We start from the raw sequence: 25,556 nt of genomic DNA, 5'->3' as shown, positions 1-25,556 counted from the left end.
GCGTGGAAGCAGAATTGCAAAGCCATGGAAAGAGGTGTATGTGTGTGTATATGCGTGCGCACACACACACACACACACACAAAATGTCCAAATTGGAGTAATTTACACTTCCACCAGCAATATTAGAGTTTCAGTTGCTCTTTTTTCCTTTTTTTTTTTTTTGAGACAGTTTCGCTCTGTCATCCAGGCAGGAATGCAATGGTGCGATCTGGTTTCACCGCAACCTCTGCCTCCTGGGTTCAAGCAATTCTCCTGCCTCAGCCTCCTGAGTAGCTAGGATTATAGGCATGTGCCACCACGCCTGGCTAATTTTTTGTATTTTTAGTAGAGACGGGGTTTCACCATGTTGTCTAGGCTGGTCTCGAACTTCCGACCTCAGGTGATCCATCCGACTTGGCCTCCCAAAGTGCTGGGATTACAGGTGTGAGCCACCACGCCCGGCTGCTCCAGTTGCTCTTTATCCTTATCAATATTTGCTAGTATCTCTTTTCCATTTTAGCCATTCCAGTGGTGGTAACACTTTGTGGTCGTAATTTGTACTTCCATTATGACAAAGAAGAGTTTTTAACACCTGGGAGATTCTGGGGCATACCTGTATGATGATAGGAAAGTTCCTGTAGAGATGGAAAGCAAAAGCTCAGAGGGGATGGGCCACAGGGTAGACAGATTGGTTTTTTAAATTAAATCGGGACTACATCTCAAGAGGGTATGCTTCAGGGTCTAAGTGACCGAGGTTCAAAACTTGGCTTTGCTATCCTCTAGCTATGACCTTTAACAAGTTACTTAACTTCTCCGAACCTTTTCTTCTCACCTGAAAATGGGAAGAACTAATCTACCTTGCCAGAATTGTGAGGATCACATGAGATAACACTAGGTAAAAGTACCTATCTCAGTGCCTGGCAAATAAGCATTCTTCCAGCAGAGAGTGGCTACTTTCTTCTTTACTTCTCAAAATATGTAATTACTTATCAATTATTTTAGAGAGGCTTAGCCTAAGCCCTATTGATAGACTTTTCACAGAATTTCCTTTCAAAACCATTGCACTTGTCTTTAATTGCTTTTTAATGATAATATACAAGATGAAGCTAAGCCCATTCTGTACTAATGATTCGTAATGTGGGATACTTTTGTTTATGCACTAACAACATAGATAGATGCTTTTAACCATTCCAGAAATATGTTAGTGACAGTAGATGTACCACCCTCAATAAACTGGACATGATTCTGTAAGGCTTGCTTTCCAGCCCTTTTCTGATTTGCCATGTCAGAAAGGCATTTCTTTAAGGTTTGAGGGCATTTTATTTAGGTATTTTAAAAGGATTTTTGTAAACTTTTATACAATGGGTGCATCATAAGTGTGTTAATTCCAAGATGTAGCTGTTTATGGTTTTGTGTAAAGCCTGTTGTTGTAGAACTACCTTGGTGCACACAGCAGTTAATTAAGATCAGAATAGATTGGATGAGAACCTTGGGAATTTTTTTACTGCTTTAGTTTTTTGAGTGGTTTTGGAGTTACATTGCAAACCAGCATGGCGCTTCTACTCCTCTCTCCCCTTCATGGGAAGACCCATGACAACCACTGATCTGCTTTAAATCATTTGCCTTGGGCAGGTGAACAAGCGGAGAAGTGTTTTAAAACTACTTAGGAATCTAGGACTTAATAGGTAGAAATCACATTATCTACCCTCTTGCCTCTAACTATGACTGTACCAAGCCCACCTGGAATAGGTAATTTATCTTATTCTGTTATTAACACTGTTATTTTCCTGTTCAGTCGGGCTAAGTCTCCCAAGAAATGCTAGCATACCTATCAAGCTGACAAAATCCTACATGCTAGCTAGCCATTCTTGCCTCATATCACAAGGTTCTTCCACAGGGAATAGTAAATGTTTTTATTCACTACTGGCCCTACATCTCCCATTTTTCTCCCTTTTAGGGAAAGTGGAAGGGGAGATCCTAGTAGGCTTCAAGCAAGCTCTGTAGGACAGCAGTTAGACACTGGTTTTGAGGATTAAATTGCCAAGTCTGTCTTTTAAGAAGAGGGTGAGGGGAGTTTGGGAAGGAATGTTCAAGCCTTGAGTGAAGATCTGATAATTTTCTTTCAAGATCAGAAGGAGGTTTGTAGATAAGAAAGAAAAGTTTTTCAGTTATCACCTTAGGGAGAATTCTTTCTACACCTCACAATTAGTTCCACTTTTAGTCCTTTAATAGCATTATCAAATGCCATGTATGTATATCTATTTAGGGATGAGGAATGAAAAAAAATATTCCCAAGAGAAAAGTATTTTAGCTTGTATAGCGTTGTTAGTTACAAACTCTTTCCTTCCGCCCTCTGAAATAACCCTGAACGTAGTTGTTATTTAGGGTTAGGGCTTTCCAGTTTGGCAGGAGAGTACTTTTAACTGACCACATTAGGACATGTTTCTTTTTTGGTATTTAGATATCTGTCAGAGTGGCTGGGCATGGTGGCTCATGCCTGTAATTCCAGTACTTTGGAAGGTTGAGGCAGGCATATCACTTGAGGTCAGGAGTTCACCTGGCCAACATGGTGAAACCTCGTCTCTACTAAAAATACAAAATTAGCCAGGTGTAGTGATGCACACCTGTAGTCCCAGCTACGCAGGAGGCTGAGGCAGGAGAATCGCTTGAACCCTGGAGGTGGAGGTTGCAGTGAGCTGAGATTCTGCCGTTGCACTCTAGCCTGGGTGACAAGAGTGAAACTCCATCTGAAAAAAAAAAATTATATATATATATATAAAGAGTAAAATATCTATATATAGATATCGATATAGATATATATATCTATAGATATAGATATATAAAGAGTAAAAGCCAAGTCGGCTGACTTTGGCAAACCTGTTCTGTTAGACTGAGCAGGTCTAAGGTATGTTAACACTGGAGAATATTGCCGCTACCTGATCTTTCCTGTAATAACCACCTTCCCCACATATGTATATTCCTAGCATAAGACTTCATTCTCCACCTAAACTTGGAGACTGTGGGGTAACAGAATGGCAATTTTTTTTTTTTTTTTTTGAGATGGAGTCTCGCTCTGTTGCCCAGGCTGGAGTGCGGTGGTGCAATCTCGGCTCACTGCAACCTCCGCCTCTCAGGTTCAAGTGATTCTCCTGCCTCAGCCTCCTGAGTAGCTGGGACTACAGGCGTGTGCCACCACGCCCGGCTAATTTTTGTATTTTTAGTAGAGACGGGGTTTCACTATGTTAGCCAGGATTGGTCTCACTCTCCTGACCTTGTGATCCACCCACCTCGGCCTCACAAGTGCTGGGATTACAGGCGTGAGCCACCGTGCCCAGCTGCATTTTGTAGTTTCTTTAATGCCATGGTGCATGTTACTTGTTTTCTGTTGTTGAAAATTCCTTCTCTTCCTGACTTTCTGGTAAAGTCCCGGTTACTCCCACAGCATGATAGGATGTGCGGCACCTCATTTGAAAAGTCTTCTCTGGTCACCCCTCTGCCCCTGTAGAGCTGATCATTTCCCTCTGTGTAGCCTCCCAATAATACATGGTGCAAACCTCCGTTAAAGCACTGATCACCCTGAAATTTCAATTTTTGGTTTACATTTCTAGTACCCTGACTAGACCACGAACTCCTTGAGGGTAGGTACTTTACCTTCCTTACCTAGCACTGGAAACAGCAAGGCATTGGTTTCAGTAAAAGTTGCATGCATCATGAATGAGTAGAGAGTTTAACAGAAGTTAGTGAATTGGCCAGGTGTGGTGGCTCACGCCTGTAATCCCAGCACTTTGGGAGGCCGTGGCAGGCGGATCACCTGAGATCAGGAGTTCGAGACCAGCCTGGCCAACATGGTGAAACCCCGTCTCTACTAAATACAAAAATTAGCCAGGCATGGTAGCAGGCGCTTGTAATCCCAGCTACTCGGGAGGCTGAGGCAGGAGAATCACTTGAACCTGGGAGGCAGAGGTTGCAGTGAGCTGAGATCATGCCACTGCACTCCAGCCTGGGCGACAGAGGGAGACTCTATCCCAAAAAAAGTTAGTGAATTGCCTACAACCTTGTCCTCTTTACAGGGGACAAGCCCAGAAAGCCAGATGGTAATTGTTGTGAAATCTGTAGGTTTATTAGGTTTATTTTGTACCTTTGCCTTCCCAGAAAAATTGTAGTTAAAAGCATTGTTATAATGTGGATAACAACAACTAATGTTTATATAGTGCTTTATAGCATACAGACTGTCCAGAGGAGAAAAATGAAGTACAGAAAGTCTATTACTTGTTAGAGGTAGGTAACACAGCCCTTAAGTAGTAGAGCAGGACTTAGGACTGAGGCCTTCTTATTCCAGATTCTGTATTCTTTTTATTATTACATACTGTCTCAGATTTGTCTGTCAACATGTGATTTAAAGAATTACAAAATTTGGCTGGGCATGGTGGCTCACACCTGTAATGCCAGCATTTTGGGAGGCCGAGGCAGGTGGATCACTTGAGGTCAGGAGTTTGAGACCAGCCTGGGCAATATGACAAAACCCAGTGTTACTAAAAATACAAAAATTGGCCGGGCATGGTGGCTCATGCCTGTAATCCCAGCACTTTGGGAGGCTGAGGTGGGTGGATCATGAGGTCAGGAGATTGAGACCATCCTGGCTAACACGGTGAAACCCCGTCTCTATTAAAAATACAAAAAATTAGCCAGGTGTGGTGGTGGGCGCCTGTAGTCCCAACTACTTGGGAGGCTGAGGCAGGAGAATGGTGTGAACCCTGCAGGCGGAGCTTGCAGTGAGCTGAGATCACGCCACTACACTCCAGCCTGGGCAACAGGGCAAGACTCCGTCTCAAAAAAAAAAAAAAAAAAAGCAAAAATTAGCTGGACATGATGACAGATGCCTGTAATCCCAGCTACTCAGGAAGCTGAGGCAGGAGAATCACTTAAACCTGGGAGGCGGCGGTTTCAGTGAGCCGAGATCATGCCACTCCACTCCAGCGTGGGTGACAGTGAGACCCCTGTCTCAAAAAAAAAAAAAAAAAATTACAAAATATCTATTTCGGAGGGCGATTCCTCCTTTGTTGTCCCCATTTCTCTTGGCAGCAAAGAACTCATTTACTTTATCATACACACACTCTGTGAAGAACTCTTTACTTCATTATTCCATGTGAACTGTTAATTGCAAGTAAAGGCAGATTACTTGCAATTCTTATTCTAGGAGCTTAAGTTCCTGGGAACTAAGTTCCTCTTCTGGGAACTTAGAACCCTCAGACAGGTTATATCGAGTCAGAGAGAAATGTTTCTGATGTGCTGAAGATTGAACAAATGTGTGATTAGTTAAGACTTAGATATTGTATATGATTAATTCATTTGCTAGTTCTTGTTGAGCTATCTGTCTAACTGGGCACTGTTAGACTATCACAATCCCTGTTGTCGTGGGGGTCACAGGCAAGTTGGGGAGACAGGTGTTAATCAGGGACCCCTGCAAGGGAGCGAATTATATCACAGGTGCAGTGGAGGCAGTGTTGGAAAGCTAAAAAGGACCTAGAGAAGTGAAGAGGCCTGAGGTTATGAGCTATTTGACCTAGGAAGTTACTTCCCCTTGCTGGCTCTCATTCTTTTTTCCTCTATAAAATGACCCAGGTTGAATCAGTTGGCTTCTTAGTTCCTTCCAGCTTATGAAAGTGCCCTTGTTAAAACAATGAGTCAGGAGACAGCAGAGCATTCTATTGTGTGAACTGATTATCGAATAATAACACTAAATGTTTCATTTATTGTCTCTGTAAGCAAAGAGTTCAGGCTCAAAGTGTCTACATGGGCTGCTTTAGTCTACTGAGGAAAACATACTCATATCTCACATCAATGCTTGGCATTTGAGTGGGCCCTCTTACAATTGTTAGGTTATTCTGACATTTGAGGGATTGGATCTGGATCCTCTTTGTTTTGCGATTGTAAAAATCATCAGCCCTTTGTCCCCAGTACCTGCATTTGATATGCACAATAGGAGTAATAAACCAACACTTTTTTTTTTGAGGCAAGGTCTCACTTTGTCACCCAGGCTGGAGTGTAGTGGGTGCAGTGGCACAATCTCGGCTCACTGCCACCTCCGCCTCTCAGGCTTAAGTGATCCTCTCATCTCAGGGTCCTGAGTTGCTGGATTACAGGTGTGTGCCACCACACCTGGCTGTTTTTGTATTTTTTTTGTACAGATGGGATTTTGCCATGTTGGCCAGACTGGTCTTGAACTCCTGAGCTCAAGCGATCTTCCCACCTTGGCTTCCCAAAGTGCTGGGATTATAGGCCTGAGCCACCACACCTGGCCAACACTTCTTTTATTTTTTTTTTTTTTTGAGGTGGAGTTTTGCTCTTGTCACCCAGGCTGGAGTGCAATGGCACGATCTCCTGTCACTGCAACCTCTGCCTCCTGAGTTCAAGCAATTCTCCAGCCTTGGCCTCCCAAGTAGCTGGGATTACAGGCGCCTGCCACCCCGCCCAGCTAATTTTTGTATTTTTAGTAGAGACAGGGTTTTGCCATGTTGGCCAGGCTGCTGTCGAACTCCTGACCTCAGATGATCCACCCGCTTTGACCTCCCAAAGTGCTGGGATTACAGGAGTGAGCCACGGCAATTGGCCCAACACTTTTTTTTTTGTTTTTTGAGACGGAGTTTCACTCTTGTTGCCCAGGCTAGAGTGCAGTGGCGCGATCGGGGGTCACCACAACCTCCGCTTCCTGGGTTCAAGCCATTCTTCTGCCTCAGCCTTCCGAGTAGCTGGGATTTCAGGCATGCACCACCACACCCGGCTAATTTTGTATTTTTAGTAGAGATGGAGTTTCTCCATGTTGGTCAGGCTGGTCTCGAACTCCCGACCTCAGGTGATCCATCACCTCAGTCTCCCAAAGTGCTGGGATTACAGGCGTGAGCCACTGCGCCTGGCTCCGAACACTTCTTAATAAACCTACAGAGGCTCTGATTCAGTAAGGAAGCAAATATTTGTTGAGCTTCTTCTATGTGGACAACAGTGCTAGGGAATAGTACTGTACATAATGAATAAATATCCCCTGCCCTGGAGGAATTTATGGCTTAGTAGTAGAAAATAAAGAGCAAGATATACCTGTGCAAGAAAGTATAATAGGTGCTGTGATAGAAGTTTATCTAGGATTGGGGGTACAAATGTAAGAGTAGTTTTACTGGCTGGCAGGAGGGGAAATCAATGAATGGACAACATAGTATAGGGAAAAGGATGTTAGGTTTGGAGTCAGAAAACCTGGGTTTGTAGAATCTCAACTCTGTATATTAGCTTTCTATATATCAGCTATATATTTGATTTCTTTGAGTCTGGGTTGCATCATTTATATAAAGCAATGAACAATAGTCTTCCCCGGCTCAGCGCCATGGCTCACGCCTTAATCCCAGCACTTTGGGAGGCTGAAGTGGGCCGATCACAAGGTCAGGAGTTCGAGACTAGCCTGGCCAATGTGGTGAAATCCCGTCTCTACTAAAAATACAAAAAAGTTAGCCGGGCGTGGTGGCGGGCACCTGTAATCCCAGATACTCGGGAGGCTGAGGCTGGAGAATCGCTTGAACCCAGGTGGCGGAGGTTGCGGTGAGCTGAGATCATGCCACTGCACTCCAGCCTGGGCAACAAGAGCAAAACTCCATCTCAAAAAGAAGAAAAAAAAAAAAAAGAAATCTGTGATCCTTGAAAACACATCTCCCCTCTACCTTGGTGGCATGTGTGCATTGAGTATCACTGCTCACCTGTGCTCTCGGACATCAAAAGGACAGTAGAGGTGTGTCTTAACTCCGACCTTTTCCCCTTTCGTCCCTTGCACCAGATTTTATCATGTGGGCAACCTGCTGCAACTGGTTCTGCCTGGACGGACAGCCTGAGGAGGTCCCACCACCCCAGGGAGCCAGGATGCAGGCCTATTCCAACCCTGGGTACAGCTCCTTCCCTTCCCCAACAGGCTTGGAACCAAGCTGCAAGTCCTGTGGGGCTCACTTTGCAAACACGGCCAGGAAGGTGAGTGCTAACTTCTTGGCCTGCTCTGCCACTGCAGCCTATGGACCATGGGCAAACGCCGCTGACCCCTCTGAATGCCTGCAACCTTGCCTTTTCCTGTGTGATGCTGGTGACCCAGACCTTCCCTTTCACAAAAATGTTCAAGAAGAACTAACCGAGTAAAAGCAAAAGCAAAGCATGTCAGCATAGATTTGGAGTCAGTAGACCTAAATTCAGTTATCAGCTTTGCTACTTACTAGCTATATGATTTAACCTCTCTTGAGATTCAGTTTCCCTGTTATAAAATGGGGATGATTGTAGTCCTCATCTTTCAGGGTCGTGGAAATAAAGTGAGACAAGAAAGCCATGAAAGGTGCCTAGCACGATGCTTAGAATGTCGTAGGCACTTGATGTTATTTCCTTCATTAGCCACCATCACAAAAGGCCTGATTGCAGATTAACTTGTTCTTTTTATCAAAAACAATGTTAAGGATGCCTCAGGTACATTAAGACCATAACAAAGACTGGAGCTTATATACTGTAGCAGATTTCATTTGAAATGCTTGGGAGCCATGCTTCCCAAATGAGTGAACTGGAAATAAAATTACTGGCTAGATAATGGTGTCTAGGTGTGCACCCTCCCTCTTGCAGAGGCAGTGAGTTATCTATGATCAAGCATGCCTAGGGCAGAAGGTAAACCCTCGTCTGGATGAAGAACTCCTGCATTCTGCATTTTTCTGCAGAATGAGAGGTTTGCAGCTCATAATAAGTGATAGGATATGATGTTAAAATGGTGATCATGGGAAATTTGAGAGGAAATTATACTTTTAAACCATCTGCTATGTGCAAAGGACTGTTTAAGGAATTTAAATTTTTTTATTTCATTTAATCCTCACAATAGCTATGATATAGGTTTTAGAATCTCCCAAATCCCATTTTACATATGAGAAACTAGGGCTCAGGGTTTAAAATTTAAGAAGAACATTGAATGTGTTAAATTCCTGACAAATAGCATGAGAGATATTAAAATACTCATTCTTTTCCCTTGACTTCAGTAGTGCTCAAGATCACATAGTTATTAAATGACAGAGCCGGGATTCAAACCCAGGTCCTTGATTCCAAAGTCCCCTCCTAGAAGACATTCGGCATGTCAAGTAGAAGATGACAGTTACAGGCCTGGGTGCCTAGAGAAGCATGGCAATGATTAAAATAAGGTGCTTTTTTTCTTATTTATTGGAAAATGAATTACCGAATATCTACTGTGTATCAGGAATTGCCTGGGCTAGGGAGGCAGAGATGAAGAAGGCCATTGCTGCTTAACAGGGAGGTGAGGACAGGGAGGTGAGGACAGTGCACACCATACGATGTGACAAAAGAAAAGTGTGTGTAACAAGAAGAGCTTCTGTGAGGGGAAGAAAAATTCCAGTTTGGATAGTAAAAGATGGTTATTGGTACAATATTTTCTTGCTACAAAAGTATGAATTAATTTTGTGCAATTTACAGTGAATTTTGTGAATATTAAGGGTGTTTTCATCTATGAGAATTTTTCATTTGTAATTTCATGCTTAAGTGGATCAGCATTCTTATCTTAAGGGTTTGGCATTTAACAGCCAGGGGCTTTCAAAATGTCTTTTTCTAGAAGTGCTTGAATTGAAATGATTACATGGATCCTACTGTCTTTTTCTTTTCCTTTTTCTTCATTATGATCAGTATTTTCTGAATGCTTGTTGGGTGCAAAGCACAGATAACATTCAGGACTTTATAGACAGAATATAAGTAAGATGTGACCCTTGCATTCCCTGAGTTTTCAGTCCTAAAGAGAAATGGCAGGCTGTACTTTTGCCACAAGCCAAATACCCCATCTCTATTGGTAATAGCTCCCTGTGGTTTAGCAGCGACCCTGACAGTTTTGGAGGGAGTCTGGCACCCAGCCTCTTTAGTTGGACGGGACGAGGTTATGCTTGGAGCCATGGAAGTGATATTCAGATCTCAGAGTGTTAAGAGAGGACTGGGTCTTAGGTGCTGGTAAGGCGAAAGAAAAAGGTAACTGTGTTACCTTTTCTGGAGCACCCACCTTGTGCTAGGGTTTTATATACATTCTCTCATGTAATATTTCCCATATTCCAGGGAATAGGGGTGGGAGGGATTAGGAGCAAGGGAAGGGCAGTTGGCAAACAGGAGCCAGCAGAGCCCTGCACACGGCATCCTTGAAGGGTGGTGCCGGCCTGAGGCGCCACGGCCAGTTCTGTGATGCTGGATATCTCAGTGCACTCTGGACATTTCTGCAGACATGGTGGTTGCCTCCACTAATTCATCTTTCTTGCTACCTGGTTACTCAGTTGTTTTGAACCATTCGGTAGAATTTATACATAAGTGTGTCCTTTGCTCATTCTGCCTGCATTTGTTGACAGCCCTTTTTTCCTTTCTTCTTGTTCTCTCCTGCCACTGCAAACTGGGGTTTTAGCCTCAAGCCCTATCCTGTTCCTGTAGGGTGTGTTTCACATGCCAGCTTATTTCAGAGTCCCCTGTGAGCCAGCGGGTGCATAGAAGCTAGGCTGTTGTCTGCATTCTGATCTTGCATCCAACAAGCCACACACATTTGAAGAAAGAATAGAGAGTTGTTTGGACCTGGATGATTGAGCAATGCAGGCTTTATAATTGTGTCAAGCTAGGTCTTGTCCAACTGCATTGACTTAAGTAGTATTCCATGTCAGGCCCACAGGTTTATGGCATTGAAGCCTCTTTGGTTCAGTCTCAGTCGTCCTAAACAGACTTCATTTCCCAATAGAAAAGCTTTAGATGTGAATGAACCCCAAATACCCAAAAACATCAATTTTCTGCCTGCATGGCTACTGGTCCTAGAACCGTTACAATGCTAGTGCAGCCATGCATCCTTTTAAGTCTGTCTCTGAACAGTATTGTTTGGTTATAACTGTGTGGAGGATTAGGGAGCTTGATATATGTCCCTTTGCAATGCCTTCTAAGTCTTAATAGCCAAAACTGGGTGGTAAATATTATTTCCTTTTCCCTTTACTATGTGAATGATACTTAGACAAAACTTGTATAACTATCTTAACTGTGCATACATTTACTTCAGCCCAGAGTGTCTGTGATCTTGACTATGAGAATCTTGTCTCTTGAGCTTTCTTTTTTAGCTTGAACAGCTTTCTATATTTCGAAAAGATGGACCAGAAATATTTAAGTTACTACTTAAGTCAACACAGGATGAAAAGGTTTTAACTTCTTTAAAGGATTAGTGAGGGTGCCCTCGAGGCCAATCCCAGTGTGCTCAGGAATTACCTCTCTTGTTGGGGGTGTGACATGCTCTTGGCCAGAACAGAGCTCAGCTAGATGTCACTGTGCTCGCTCAGCCTGTGGGGTGAGAGGCCAAGGATTGCTTCCTGTGGTCTGAGTAAGCCTTCCTGTGTTGTCAGCGACTGCCAGAGTAGCTGCTGCCAGGCAGTACCAGCTTGCCCATCAGGCGCTCTTGTTGCCTAACTGAGACACTCTGTGCTTTCAGGAACGAGAGTACCCTGATGTCCAGACGGCTTCCCGTCACTGTCTAAATATTTGTCTTGGATATGGTCGTAAGCACCACTGGGTTCCCAGCACTCTGAGTGGGCCTTTCTGGAGTGGGGAGCCTGTGTCGATGGGGCAGTGGGTGGGGAATTTGGAGATGGGAAGCCAGGCCCTTGACTCAGAACTGCTCTGTGCTTGAATGGAACTGAGCTATGCAGTATGGCCTGGTGGAAAGAATGTGATCATGGGCATTAGCCTCTGACAGACCTTGAGTGTGAATACCCGCTCTCCTGTTTATTGCCTGACCTTGAATACAATAGTTGATCTCCCTAAGCCTCAGTTGCTTTGTCTGTGAATCAGGGAAGAACACTAATACCTACTTCGCAATGTCGCTTTGAGAATTAAATGATAAGCTAGCATATAGAAGCATCTCAATAAATTAATATTAATTGTAACAACCACCACCACCACCACCATTTCTTCATGCAGAAATAATTATAGTTTAGGATTTGAATCCTGGCTCTCACCATTAGCTAATATTTCCTAGCTATAATAAAACAGCTTACACTTGTTGAGGACTCATTTTGTGTTAGATATGCTAAATGGGTTCTCAATCTTTACAACAACCCCATGAGGTAGATACTGTTATCACCCCCATTTTACAGATGTGGAAACTGAGCACCAGAGGCTAAATTACACACCCAAGGTGACACTGCAAGAAATAAGGGAGGGAGGCTTAATAAAAATGCAGAGCTTTTTGATTCTAAAGCTGGCAGTCTTGATTAATACCTCAGGTGCTTCATGAGTAAATAAAGTAAGCCTCAGATTAAATAATAAATGTGAAGTGTCCTGTACATGGATATACACAATACACACTGGAGGTCTGCCCCCTGAGTGGCTTTTAATCTAAAATCTGAAAGTGGCTTGCACCCTTAGATATGTGAGAGAGCTTAGTAAGAGTGACTGGAGGAGATCCTGCTGGGCTTGGCAGCTCTGAAGCTCCCATCTCACTCTCTGTCTTGTTCTCTCAATCTGGCATGGTTTCCTGTGTGTCTTGCTCTAAGCAGCAGACCTGCTTGGACTGTAAGAAAAATTTCTGCATGACCTGTTCAAGCCAAGTGGGGAATGGGCCCCGCCTCTGCCTTCTCTGCCAACGGTTTCGAGCTACGGCCTTTCAGCGAGAGGAGCTCATGAAGATGAAGGTGAAGGACTTGAGGGACTATCTCAGCCTCCATGACATCTCTACCGAAATGTGCCGGGAGAAAGAAGAGCTGGTGCTCTTGGTCCTTGGCCAGCAGCCTATAATCTCCCAGGAAGACAGGACTCGTGCCTCCACCTTGTCCCCAGACTTTCCTGAGCAGCAGGCCTTCCTGACCCAGCCTCACTCCAGCATGGTTCCACCTACCTCACCCAACCTCCCCTCTTCATCTGCACAAGCCACCTCTGTTCCCCCAGCCCAGGTTCAGGAGAATCAGCAGGTAAGGGCCCATTTGTAGTCTCTGCCAGTCTGTGCCAGTTTGAGGGCTCATTTTTATTTTCCTCTCCTGCCTGTGTTGTGAGAATGGGGTATAAGGCTAAGTGTCTTGATTATGTGAAGCCTTTCTGACTACTGGTGCACCAAGTGTTTTCTGGGTATCAGACTCATGTTTTGGCTTTCTTCAGAGATGATATGCATAGTACCAAATTTTTTTGTTTGTTTTTTGTTTTTAATACACACATATCCTAGTTAGACATTTTTTAAAGTTCATCATTCCAGAAATATTTTGAGAAAAGTAACCATTAAGCCATCAAATTTAGTTCTGTTCCAATTTGTCTTTCAACTTAACTCCTTTATTGCAGTCTTCATTGGCTGGATTGGAAACTGATTTCCTTAGTAACCATCACAAGGAATATAGGAAAGCAAAGGGCTATATGGAGGCAAGGGAGGGTGGGGAAACAGACAAAGACACTGCTTCTCTTACCAGTCACCGGCTGGAAGCAGGAGTAGTTGGCATGCCCTACTTGTATGCTGCTTCTTCATTATCCTGGGGGGCTTGGAAGTGGTAAGCTAAGAGCAGCACATCAACTGAATCATGACCCAGGCCTGGGGAGTATAGAAATGAGTAATATACTGTCTCTGTCCTCAAAAAGCCCCCAGAAGAGGGAAGGTAGACAGGTAGACCAACTAACTACTGGATTAGAGTGAGGCCAGTGGACATAACTGTTGTATAAGAAGTGATGATGTTGCACAAGTGCCTTAAGTGACTCTGTTATTTATAGCAGCGGCCCCTAACCTTTTTGGCACCAAGGACTGGTTTTGTGGAAGACAGTTTTTCCACAGACTGGGGTGCATTGGTTTCAGGATGAAACTATTCCACCCAGATCATCAGGCATTAGTTAGATTTTCATAAGGAGCATGCATCCTAGATCCCTCGCATGCGCAGTTCACAACAGAGTTCACACTCCTGTGAGAATCTCATGCCACCGCTGATCTGACAGGAGGCGAAGCTCAGGCAGTAATGCTCACTTGCCAGCTACTCACCTCCTGCTGTGCATCCGGGTTCCTAACAAGCCATGGACCAGTACCAGTCTGTGGCCCAGGGGTTGGAGACCCTTGATCTATAGGGCTTGGGCAATATGGGGGAATTAGGAACTACAAGATCCAATTTCCACATCCACTTTTGTCACTGACTTCTTGGTCCCCTGGGGCAAGTGTTGAGCCTCCAACAATGAAATGGGGTTAGTAATCACAGACCACTTTTGATCTTGCCAGGATGTTGAGAGACCTGAATGCGTGATACCATGTCTAAAAGAGCTCTGAGTTACTTAGAGCTGGTATAATGCTAGTGCTGTTTGTTCCCACACATGATGTGGATGGCTGCTGCCACTTGTTTATGATCACCTCCTTTGCCAGGACTGGGCCCCTGATTCAGCTCTTGACAACCACTGAGGCATAAAGGCCAATGTGATAGCATAATTTAACTGCAGTAAAATCATTTAACTCCCTTTTTGGCCTGAACATGTTTTTCTCCGCAGCTGGACTTTAAAACTCTTTCCTAAGCTCTGACTCTTGGTCTGCTAGACAGATTTTAACTCCTGCTATACATTCTTCCCTTTGCGTGTGTGTGTGTGTGTGTGTGTGTGTGTGTGTGTGTGTGTGTGTGTGTGTTTCACTCTATGTATAAGGAGCCAGGAGAAGAACTTGAGGAATTCTTTTTCTGTAAAGAACTTTGGCTGGGCGTGGTGGTTCATGCCTGTAATCCCAGCACTTTGGGAGGCTAAGGCAGATCATTTGAGCCCAGGAATTTGAGACTAGCTTGGCAACATGGCAAAACCCTGTCTCTACAAAAAATACAAAAATTAGCTGGGTGTGGTGGTGGGCACCTGTAGCTACTCAAGAGGCTGAGTTGGGAGGATCATTTAAGCCTGGGAGGTCGAGGCTGCAGTGAACCATGATCATGCCACCACACTCCAGCCTGGGCAACACAGTGAGATCCTGTCTCAGAAAACAAAAACAAAAAACCAACCAAACCTTCAGGTAGATTTTTCAATAAAAGATTGTAAGCTTCCTGTCATTAACCAGAAATTTCCAGATTGCACCTAAAGGTCACCCTACATACAAGATCTAAGTGGGTACTTTTCCTCTGAGATTTTCAAGAGACCTTAATGTCTGCTTACATACCCTGTTCTGGTGAGAGCTGCACTTTGCAAGCAGGAAAAGCAGGCACAGAAGAATTAAGTAACTTACGCAGTGCTGTCTGACAAGTTCACAAGTGAGCTGCACCTAGAATGTAAATTTCCTTATAATACTTGCTCAGCCAGAGTTCTTTCACCTTTAGTGTCCTAGCAATCAATAGTTGCTAGGCAAGGAAGTGTATACAATAAGCACCACTGTGGACAGGTACTAGTTTTGGATTTTTATTTAGCCAGTGGGCAAACTGTAAAGACAAGTGCATGCTTTGCAGCATGAGGTCGTTTCTCTTTCTAGGAAACAGGACATCTGAAAGATATCTACTTAGGAACATGTTAGGCTCTGAAGGATTCCAGGCTAATTCCAAGGTGACACTACCTGAGAGACCAGTGAGGATCTAGAGTAAGCTAAGAGAAAATGTTGTTGATGAAGACATTGATTTGGATCCATCCCCATATATGTGTACTATGCATTTGATCTTGCCTTCACTTGGCATTTTGTTATTTCTACTTTTCATTTCCATTGCAGTTGGTTGCCTCTTCTTGATTAGCTCCATATTATGCATCCTAATGTGGGGTGAGTGGCTGGGATCAGTGGGTGACTTTGGTTTCCCAGATTCTCCCTTCACTGGCATCCCCAGAATCTGGTGGAAAAGGCCTGTGAGCTCAGACACCTCTTTGCTCTGAGCTCACAGCAGGCCCTTTGCCTGCAGGGAGCAGTGGGCGAAGAGGATCTAGTTAAGGGGTTTGTGGCTTAAATGGTGATGGAATTAGGAGGCTCACAGTTCTGCCTACTCTTTGGCCAAACCTCCTAAACGAGTACTCAGGAGGAACCTTTTGAGAAGTGAGAATTCAAAGCATAATGAAATTCCATAAGCATAGGCAGTGTTTTATATAGTGTTAGGCTAATAGATTCTTAGATACATTAAAATGCTCTTTGACTAGGTCTGGACATAGCACTTAATAATAGTGTGCTCAACATGGGGAGCACATTTCCAGAATGTGAGAGTAGTTACTAGGCAGAAAAGAAAGAGACTAGGGTGGTGATGGTCTGGAAACTTTGTCCCATCAGTGTCAGATAAGGAAGCCAGGGAGATTTAGTGTGAAGGAGGGGAAAACATGGTATAAACAGTTTGGGAAAAAAACAAAAAACCAGTAGACTATGGTCTGAGGAGCAGAACCAGGGATAGGGATGGCAATTTTGGATCAGTGTCAAGAAAAACCTTGATGCTAGATAGACAGCAGTCCAGCAGTGGAATGGACACAGTGACCTTCCCTTCACCTGTGATGCTCAAGCTGAGATTAAATTGATGGTGAGTTGTGGCTACTGCCATCCTGGTGTATGCAGAATTAATGCAGTTTTGTTCTAGAGGGCAGCTTTGTCTATTGAAATGTATTTGTGTTGTTGACAAAGTTGGTATGAGAGAGCAGGCTTTTGTAATGATGCTGTAAGAGGCTCCGAATTTCTGGGCGTGATGGGAGTACATTCTGGACATTGTGTGAGTTGAAAAGAGGCCCATGCTATGCAGATCTCTGGGACATCTCTAGATGTGATGTTACTTTTCTCTTCCCACAGGCCAATGGCCATGTGTCTGAGGATCAAGAGGAACCCGTCTACCTGGAGAGCGTGGCCAGAGCACCTGCTGAGGATGAGACCCAGGTGGGGCCTCTGCTTGGGTCTGTGTCTTCACCTTTGCTCGTTCACTGGTGTTCTTAGGAACCTCTTAGCAGACTCCAGTGGAGAGAGAATAAATGTGTGATGATAGTGCTTCCGAAATTATATTTTTGGGGTAGGGTTTAGTGTTAGTGTTCCAGGTGAACTTGTGAAGCTGTCAATGTGTTTATAAGGAGTTGTGAGGTCACATTGGAGACTGAGAAGCCTCATGGCCCATTATATTTCCAGTCTCTTGACTTTCTAAGAGCTGCCAGAGGGCAGGCTTGTGGTGCTGCTGTGAAAATCTTGTTCTTTTCTTGCTTCTAGCACACTGTAGCCATTGTCAAGGGAAGGAGGTCAGACAATTAGCCAGGCAGGGCCAGTCCAGAGCACAGACCAGGGAGCTGTGGCCAAGGTTGTGTATAGAGGAGTACTTGCCAGGGAAATGTGCCTCTTGTGGGCAAGCAGAAGTCTCCAGGGGAGAAGGGCCAGCACCATGCTGGTTTCATGTGCTGCCATATTTAACCTCTACAGGACCCCTGTGGGGTAGGACTGCTCTCTCTCCTTAATGGAGGGGCAAACAGGCTCAGAGTGGTAAGCAACTTGCTGGATATTATTTAGCATTAACAGCAGAGGAGTCAAGATTCAAAATTAGGGTCATATGACTCAAACCAGCACTCCTTCTACTATACTTCTACACTTGATCTTAGCCAAAAGGCCGAGAAGCGATCCTTCTACTATACTTCTATCTAGTATTATATCACACTGATTGGTTGGTCTGTGTCTGTTTGCTCCTGAGCAGAGAATCATGGGTCAGGAAGAGATTCTAGTATATTTTGCAATGCAGAACACTGTGCCAGGTACTCATCCTGTCTCTGTTCCTACCCTTCATGAGGTCAGTCACCAAAATTATGATGTGGTGACTGCTTTGGGGTCCTTGGAGAAAGAGCTTGGGGAGGTAAGAGCTGAGCACACTGATCTCATCTTTGCCATTGCAGTCTATTGACTCAGAGGACAGCTTTGTCCCAGGCCGAAGGGCCTCTCTGTCTGACCTGACCGACCTGGAGGACATTGAAGGCCTGACAGTGCGGCAGCTGAAAGAGATCTTGGCTCGCAACTTTGTCAACTACAAGGGCTGCTGTGAGAAGTGGGAGCTGATGGAGAGAGTGACCCGGCTATACAAGGATCAGAAAGGACTCCAGCACCTGGGTGAGGGGCTATCTGCATGGTAGCTATACAGAGCTCAGGAGTGTTTGCTGTCACTCCAAAGCATGATGGCATTGACATGACTCAATTTCCACACTTTTAGCCATGGAAGGAGACGCCTTACATATTTGCACCATCTAATAATAGCTGTCATTTGTGGTTGAGTGTCAAAACTAGATTAGGCATTGCATATATGTATTTATTCTTTAGAGCAACCTATGAAATAGACATTATTAACATCACCCTTTTATCATGGAGCCCAGTTTTAACTGAAAATTTTCTGGTCTAAGTCCATAGCCTTTCTCACCATATGCTATCCCCTCCCTACTCACCACCACCTTGTAAGTTTTCTTACCTTAGAATAAGAATGCTTGTTCTGAAGATTTGGGAGGTAGAAAGTGTATCTACATACATGGTAGGAGAAGATATCTCTTCTGTCTGCACTTGGGCTCTTCCTTTTGTTCATTTCCCAGAGCATTTTACACTGTATCATTCAGGAGATGCCCAGGAAAATATCTGGGTCCGTGGTTAAATGAGTTTAGGGAAAAGTAACTCAAATCTTCATTACTGATTTATGGTAGATTTTTATATTAAAGGGAGAGAAGTCCTTCAGAAGATATATGTGTTTTGGCTGTTTTGAACTTAGCATTTCCTGAAATTATTTCACCACAGAATCTTCTCCTTTCCTCCCATCCCCAGTTGATTTGGTTCCTACAGAGCAACGTACTGATTCCTTGCTGGTAAGAGTGGTTGAAGTCAGATTTCAGGCTCTCTTCTACCAGTAGCTCAAATTCATCAGTGTTAGGGGACATCTGACTGACTCTTCACCTGATTACAGACTGAGGCCTACTGACATGGAGTCTGTTTTCCCTTTGGGATTGTTTCAAGAGTCTTCTCTCGAGTCGTCAGGACCTGGGGAACAGAACAGATGACTCCATGTGGGAACTTTATCCAGATTCTCTGACTGACTGAAACAGCTAGATACTTCATTCTTTCTTGACTTTAATGCTGGCTTCAAAGTAGAAAAGGATATTGCACATATACAGTATCCTTCTACTTGGCAGTTTGTGCAAACTGGTGGAATACCTTTTTCTAAGAGTAGACCAGGCTGGGTGTGGTGGCTCATGCCTGTAATCCCAGCACTCTGGGAGGATGAGGCAGGTGGATCACTTGAGATCAGGAGTTCAAGACCAGCCTTGGCAACATGGTGAAACCCCATCTCCACCAAAAACAAAAAAATTAGCCGGGAGTGGTGGCATCTGCCTGTAGTCCCCAGGTACTCAGGAGGCCGAGGCAGGAGAATTGCTTGAACCCATGAGAAAGAGGTTGCAGTGAGCCAACTGCACTCCAGCCTGGGCAACAGAGTGAGGCTCCATCTCAAAAAAAATAAAAAAGTAGACCAGATGCATGAGTAGGAGCTTTGTGTGAGTTCTGAGCATGTAGAGTGAGTAGAGGGCAGATGTCCATCTAGGCTCTTGGCAAGCCTGGTTCCCAGCAGGGAGTGGTAAGAGTTCAGAAATGATGTCAGGGCAGTAAGAGACTTTGTTTGTACCATCATGCCTTACCTATTCAGACATCCTTCTCTTTCCTTTTCAGTCAGTGGTGCCGAAGACCAAAACGGTATGTAGTTGTTTCTGTTTGGGAATGGGCTTAGGCCCTTTTGTCCTTCCCCTCCTTCAACCCCAATCCCTTTAGTAGTCTAAGAATTCTGAGCATTTCAGCCTCCAGAGAGAGGGTGTGTGGGAAACTCACTGAGACCCAGGGGGCCTCTCACCATCTTTAGACATTCTCTCTGCTCCCTGTGCAGGAAGCAGAGTGGAGCATACATAGGGGCGGGCTGACCGAAGTGCATGTCCCTGGGCTACCTGAGCTCAGAAGCCAACATTTGTAAAACACTGAAACAGAGGAGGGGTGGCATGTATCACACTCAGCTCATTTTTTAAAATCCTGTTGTGTTCAGTTCTGGTCTGGGTAGGGAGGGTCTCTGTGTGCACTTTCTGGGGAATCAGGGTGTTTAGCAGCTTCTGGTACTAACCAAAAAGAAAGGGTGGTGACTTGAGACAGCCCTGTTTGTACAGGGCTGGTAATGGTTAGAGCTACTTTGGAGCTAACACATGTGCTACTCTCTGGGCGCAAGCTATATATCTCAGCTCAGCTGCCATTCACTTAAAGACCACCACTGGGCCCTCAGGTACTCCCAGAACACACTGCAGAACTCCTGACCATCTGTGGGGACATTCTAAAATATGCTATGTGTTTTCAAAAGCCTGAAGGGTATATGGTTGTGAACTCCCTCCCAAGAGAGAACGTTCTTGGAATAGTGTTGGCCTAGCCTGCAGCCTTGTAAAACTTACTTCAGAAGACTTCCCAAATTTATTTAGTAAAATGGCCTTTTGCTCAGAATGGGCAGTTTTATGTCTGATTACTTCTAATCGGACATAAAAAACAGTTGAGCTTTTCTCAATTCCCCAAAACCATTTGGAGTTCTAGACCTACCTCCACCCCCCAACCCCGGAGCATCACCTAGTACCAAGATCAGGCTGATCTACTTGGTGCTTCCTTTCTTTTTCTGATTCCTTGGGAGAATGCTGACAACTGAGTTAATGTGTTTGTTGTTACTCCTGAGAGAATGAGTAACTGAAAATTATAAATTATTCCCACTCATCTTAGGTATTTGTATAGTCTCCAAACCTCTGTTAGGGCCAACAGCACCTCAAAAGAGGCAAATAGGTTTCATTCCCTTTCACACCCAGCCTACCTCCTAGGGGGAAGTATTTCTTAACTTTTTAATAGTCCAGAAAAGAGAAAGTATAGACGCAATAAGGGAGAATTCCTCTATGGGTTGGCCAACCCCCAGATGGTAGAGGTGACTTGTGTGAGATCAGTTCCTTTTTATGGGTACCTACTTCAGGCTACAGTTTAAGACATGTTGAGATGGCTGGGCTTTTGAACATGATTTTTTCTGTTTGGGTCAGCTCTACTAGGATACTGGTCATGCCCACTATATTCTGCTAGTGACACAAGCCAGTTAGCATTTATTGAGAACTCTGTGTACTCGGCAGTTGATACTGTCTGGATAGTTTCTGCTCTTAGGACAGTTAGGCAGAAGGCCATTCTAGAGCAGGAGCTGTGGGGCCAGCCTGCCTGGGTTTGAATCCTGGCTCCTCGACTTAGCAGCTGTGTGCCCTTGGGCAAGCCACTTAACTCTTTTGCCCCAGTTGGCCTCATCTATAAAATGAAAATAACAAGAGGTCCTACTTTATAGTTTTTGTGAGGCTTCAGTGAGTTAACACATGCAAAGCTTTCAGGACCGTGCCTGGCACACGGTAAGCATTCAGCAAATGTGGGATGTTGTCATTCCCTTGGGAAGATGTTCATTCATCAGACATTTAGAGTACCTACCATATGACTGGCATTGGGGGCTTCAAAGATGAATATCTAACCTCGGAGCATGGAATAAATGCTAAGCATATAATTGTAAAAATTGAGTATGTTGAATTAAAGAGCTCATAGTCTACTCTGGGAGTAAGTAGGCAAACTCAAAATTTTAATCCAATGTGATAAGCAGTCATGGGGGTATAAAAAATAGAAAGAGGGAGCAATAATCTCTGCCAAGTTTCTCCACCAGGAAGTTTCCTGAGGAAACCTGGGAGTAGTTTGTGAGATAGCAGAGGGGTCCCCCATGATCCTTGACTTTATTAAATGGAGGATATGTTTATAGATGAGCCTTGTGATCCTTAATGAACCAATCATCACAGTTCCATTTCTATCTAAACTTTTCTGAACCAGTTTTATCTTTTTAGCCTGTTCTGCCTCAGGGGATAATGAGTCCCTATGTGCCACTCACACACTCACTATATTACAGCCCCAACTGTCTGAAAATTATTTCTTTTAAGCTTTGAGAACTTTGCCTTAGTTCTCATGTTCTGGGATGTATCTGATCCACAAGTACTATACTTTTCAAATCTGTACCTGTTGGAGGGGACGAAGTGTGGATTAAACAAGTAACCAGAGTTGGTTGAGGACATGTTTCCTTGGAGGAGCTCTATTTGAGGGAAGTATGTGCATTGAGAGTTTGTTCACAATGTACCTATTATCTCCCACCTCCCTCCTCCAGTCACCCCTATACACTTAAGACATTCTCCTCACTTACTCTTCTGCCCCTTTTTTTCTGCCCTGTGTGTTTGTACAGGGGGAGCAGTACCATCAGGCTTGGAGGAGAACCTGTGTAAGATCTGCATGGACTCACCCATTGACTGTGTTCTGCTGGAGTGTGGCCACATGGTAACCTGTACCAAGTGTGGCAAGCGCATGAATGAATGTCCCATCTGCCGGCAGTATGTAATCCGAGCTGTGCATGTCTTCCGGTCCTGAGAGCTTGTATCGGTTTCTTCAGTGCCTTACAGGGAAATAGCCTGGGGTGTCTGGGCTCAGGGTTGGCCAGCTTGCAGAGGAGCAAGCTAGTAGAAATACTGCAGTGTTCCCAAGACCAGGGCAAGCAAGATGCCATTTCACCCCTGAGCATGCCTGTCTTGCCAGGGGTGTACCTCTTGGCTGGCAAAGCCCAAGGCCAGTGGGAACTTGTATAAATCACATGGCTATGTTCTTGGTTCAGTGATCTTGGAGTGATGATGGTAACTGATGAACAGAGAACTTTCCAGAACTTGGGTCCTGTCTTCCTCCCCAAACCTAGAGTTTCACCCCTCCTCCTGTACCCAGCCCATCCCCACCCCATATGGGAGATGCTTGCCCATGTGTTTCATCAATCAGAAGTCCTCCTCCCGGCACATTCGGATTTAAGTTTCTGGTCTGTCCGGCTTTCTGTGCTTTAACTATCTTTGCTAAAGTCTCTTGCTACATTGCCTAAATCCATTTGTTTCTTTGGACCAAAAATGTTAGTTTACCAGACTGATAGTGGTCCTTAGGACAGATTTTAGACCAGTAAACTTATCTTTGGTGAGAAATGAAATACAAATGCCATAGAAAAATTTCAAAGTTGTTAAAAGCCGCTTCCTTAAATGCTGGGATTGGAAGCTGTTGGTCTCCTGACCTGACTCTGGTAGCCAACAAAACATCAGGCTCCAAAACTGCTGGGAAATTCGTTTCTGTCTGCAAGGGATAGTGTGTTCATAATCCCTGCTGCTGCTTCTCTTGGGACCTGATTTGCACCATCCTTAGTTTATGTGGAAAGGGGAAGCAACGGGTGGAGGCAGTGGCCTTCTCAATTTTGGCTTGGCTTCTGATCCTTTTCCCAACTAGAAGTCTTAAGCCACTTTCCCCTGAAAATGAAATCTCTCCCTTATCCATGGTAGTTTTAAATTTGGTCTCACTGAAGAAATAGATTTAGGCAAAGAGCCTGTGCTCTTCTCTGGCCAGACTTCTCTTGAAGTTCCTGGAGAGCAAACGTTAAGACAGAGCACTTGAGCTTTCAGGAGGTACTGAATGAGACTGGAGTCTGTTGTGAGCCGACAGTTCAAGTCTTTATTTCCCAGGTTGGTGGGGAGTGAGGAGACCCTACGTTCATTCCCTTTCCTAGCCTACTGATTTTGGGGGGCAGGTCAGGGAAAAAGCATTTTCTTTCTTTCTTTTTTGAGTCTCACTTTGTTGCCCAGGCTGGAGTGCAGTGGTGCAGTCTTGGCTTACTATAACCTCTACCTCCTGGGTTCAAGCTATTCTCCTGCCTTAGCCTCTGGAGTAGCTGGGATTATAGGCGCCCACCACCACACCCGGCTAATTTTTGTGTTTTTAGTAGAGATGGGGTTTCACCATGTTCACCAGGCTGGTCTCGAACTTCTGACCTTGTGATCTGCCCACCTCAGCTTCCCAAAGTGCTGGGATTACAGGCGTGAGCCACCACACCCAGCAGGAGAAAGCATTTTCTAGGCTCTTTAGGAAGGACCATACAATGAGTAGGTGATGTTTTTGAGCCCTCACAGTCTTTACATCCCTAGAGGAGCTGGAGGGCTTAAGAGTTTGCTGGAGAAGCGTGGCCAAGCACAAAACACATTATCAGGAAAGCAGAGTGTTTTCCCATTACCAATGGATGAACTATGCAAACCCCAAATGCCTTGGCAGACAACTCCCACCCCTTACCCCTCCCATGCAGCTGAAAAATCTGAGACTAGAACCAATCATGACTCTGGATGGCAGAGGGAAACCTCTAAAGGGACTTACTACATTGGTACAGACATATTTACGCTTTCCTTCCATCACCAACCACTAAACCCCTTTGGAGGAATGAAATAACTGCATAAAATAGTTGTCAACTGAACACTGGGCCATTTACCTCAACATTATACAAAGTCCTGGATGATTTGATTCTGAACCACAGCCTTTGCAGGAGTTGGGGGAATCAGATTTGCTTATGAAGACATCCCTTTCCACTTTTGTCATGGGCAGTAAATACTATAGTTTACAATGCCTACCAGTTTAGCAAAGGATCATTCATTCAGCTACTCAGTTCCTCTGTAAAACAGGTCTATGTATGTACAATTCAGCTACCATCTAGCAGTAACTTCAGGGCAGAAGCTGGCTCTCTACTTACAACCTGCTTTCTCTGCTGAAGCCTTACCTCCTCCTCAGTTTCCCTCCTAGACACAAACCGAAAATAATATACTGATAGCTGGTTAGTAACCTCAGTAAGAATTAAAACTGAGGTCGTTTACTCATTTTGCCTTTAAATCTTTTATCCCCTTTTGGTGGTTTCCTTTTAGGAAAAAAGGTGTCAAACAACCCTGATTTTCTCTTTTTTTGCATCATTTTTATTACACCAAATAAAAGTTGGGAGTTCCAAGATCCCATTCCAGTTAATATTTAACCAAGGTATAAAATTGGATTTTTTTAAATCTTTGAATCCTCCTTCCTGCCCCTTATGGATCCTTGGTTTTAATCATATGGAAACATCTAATTCTTACAATTATTCCGTAGCTTTTGCTGATTGCTCTGAGATTTCAGTTAAGACTTGTTTCAAAAGACAGATAGCTGACTGGTTCATAATACATTGGAATAGTTGGATCCAAACTAATAAGAATAAGCTGTACAGGAACTAGTGCTCAATATACATTGTATAAATTTGTGGAAATTTCTTGGATGTGAATTGTTACTTCGAGTGGCTTTTATTAAGATTTTCTCAGACTTACTTGGAGGTTAAAGCAAACCCAAATGTGTATTATTTTGTTACAGAGCTCTGCTTTATAATTTTGTAATAAAGTTTCAATACAGACACCTGTCCTGTCTGGTGTGAGGATGTTAGAGGTTGACAGGACTGACAAAAGAGCCTGACAGTGGTTCATGCTATAATTTCAACACTTTAGGAGGCCAAGGTGGGAACACTGCTTGAGCTCAGGAGTTTGAGACCAACCTGGGCAATGTAGTGAGACCTTGTCTCTACTTAAAAAAACAAAAAAAACCCCAAAAAACAAAAAATTAGCCATGCATGGTAGTGCATGTGGGTAGTCCCAACTACTTGGAAGGCTGAGGTGGGAGGATCACTTGAGCCAGGAGATTGAAGCTGCAGTGAGCTCTGATCGCCACCGCACTCCAGCCG

At 44.3% G+C, this 25,556-nt stretch overlaps 1 protein-coding gene across 3 annotated transcripts in view; it reads left to right on the top strand.

Annotated features, from left to right (window-relative positions):
* The window catches only part of RFFL (ring finger and FYVE like domain containing E3 ubiquitin protein ligase), a 76,067-nt gene extending 50,833 nt beyond the window's left edge, over positions 1-25,234 (top strand). For 2 of the 3 annotated variants that reach the window (XM_063628592.1, XM_055258004.2), the window contains exons 2-7: positions 7,796-7,983; positions 12,549-12,959; positions 16,727-16,810; positions 17,803-18,013; positions 19,607-19,630; positions 22,203-25,234. In XM_063628592.1, coding sequence (XP_063484662.1) covers positions 7,804-7,983; positions 12,549-12,959; positions 16,727-16,810; positions 17,803-18,013; positions 19,607-19,630; positions 22,203-22,384 — 1,092 coding nt within the window. In that variant the 5' untranslated portion in view covers positions 7,796-7,803 and the 3' untranslated portion in view covers positions 22,385-25,234. The remainder of the gene's footprint in view (positions 1-7,795; positions 7,984-12,548; positions 12,960-16,726; positions 16,811-17,802; positions 18,014-19,606; positions 19,631-22,202) is intronic. The other variant, XM_055258007.2, reaches the window with a different exon arrangement.
* Positions 25,235-25,556: the final 322 nt, after the last annotated feature.

Source organism: Symphalangus syndactylus, chromosome 20 (assembly GCF_028878055.3).
Source record: "Symphalangus syndactylus isolate Jambi chromosome 20, NHGRI_mSymSyn1-v2.1_pri, whole genome shotgun sequence".
NCBI classification, from domain to species: domain Eukaryota; kingdom Metazoa; phylum Chordata; class Mammalia; order Primates; family Hylobatidae; genus Symphalangus; species Symphalangus syndactylus.
The sequence above is the reverse complement of the archived record's forward strand: the minus strand, read 5'-3'. Positions and strand labels throughout refer to the sequence as shown.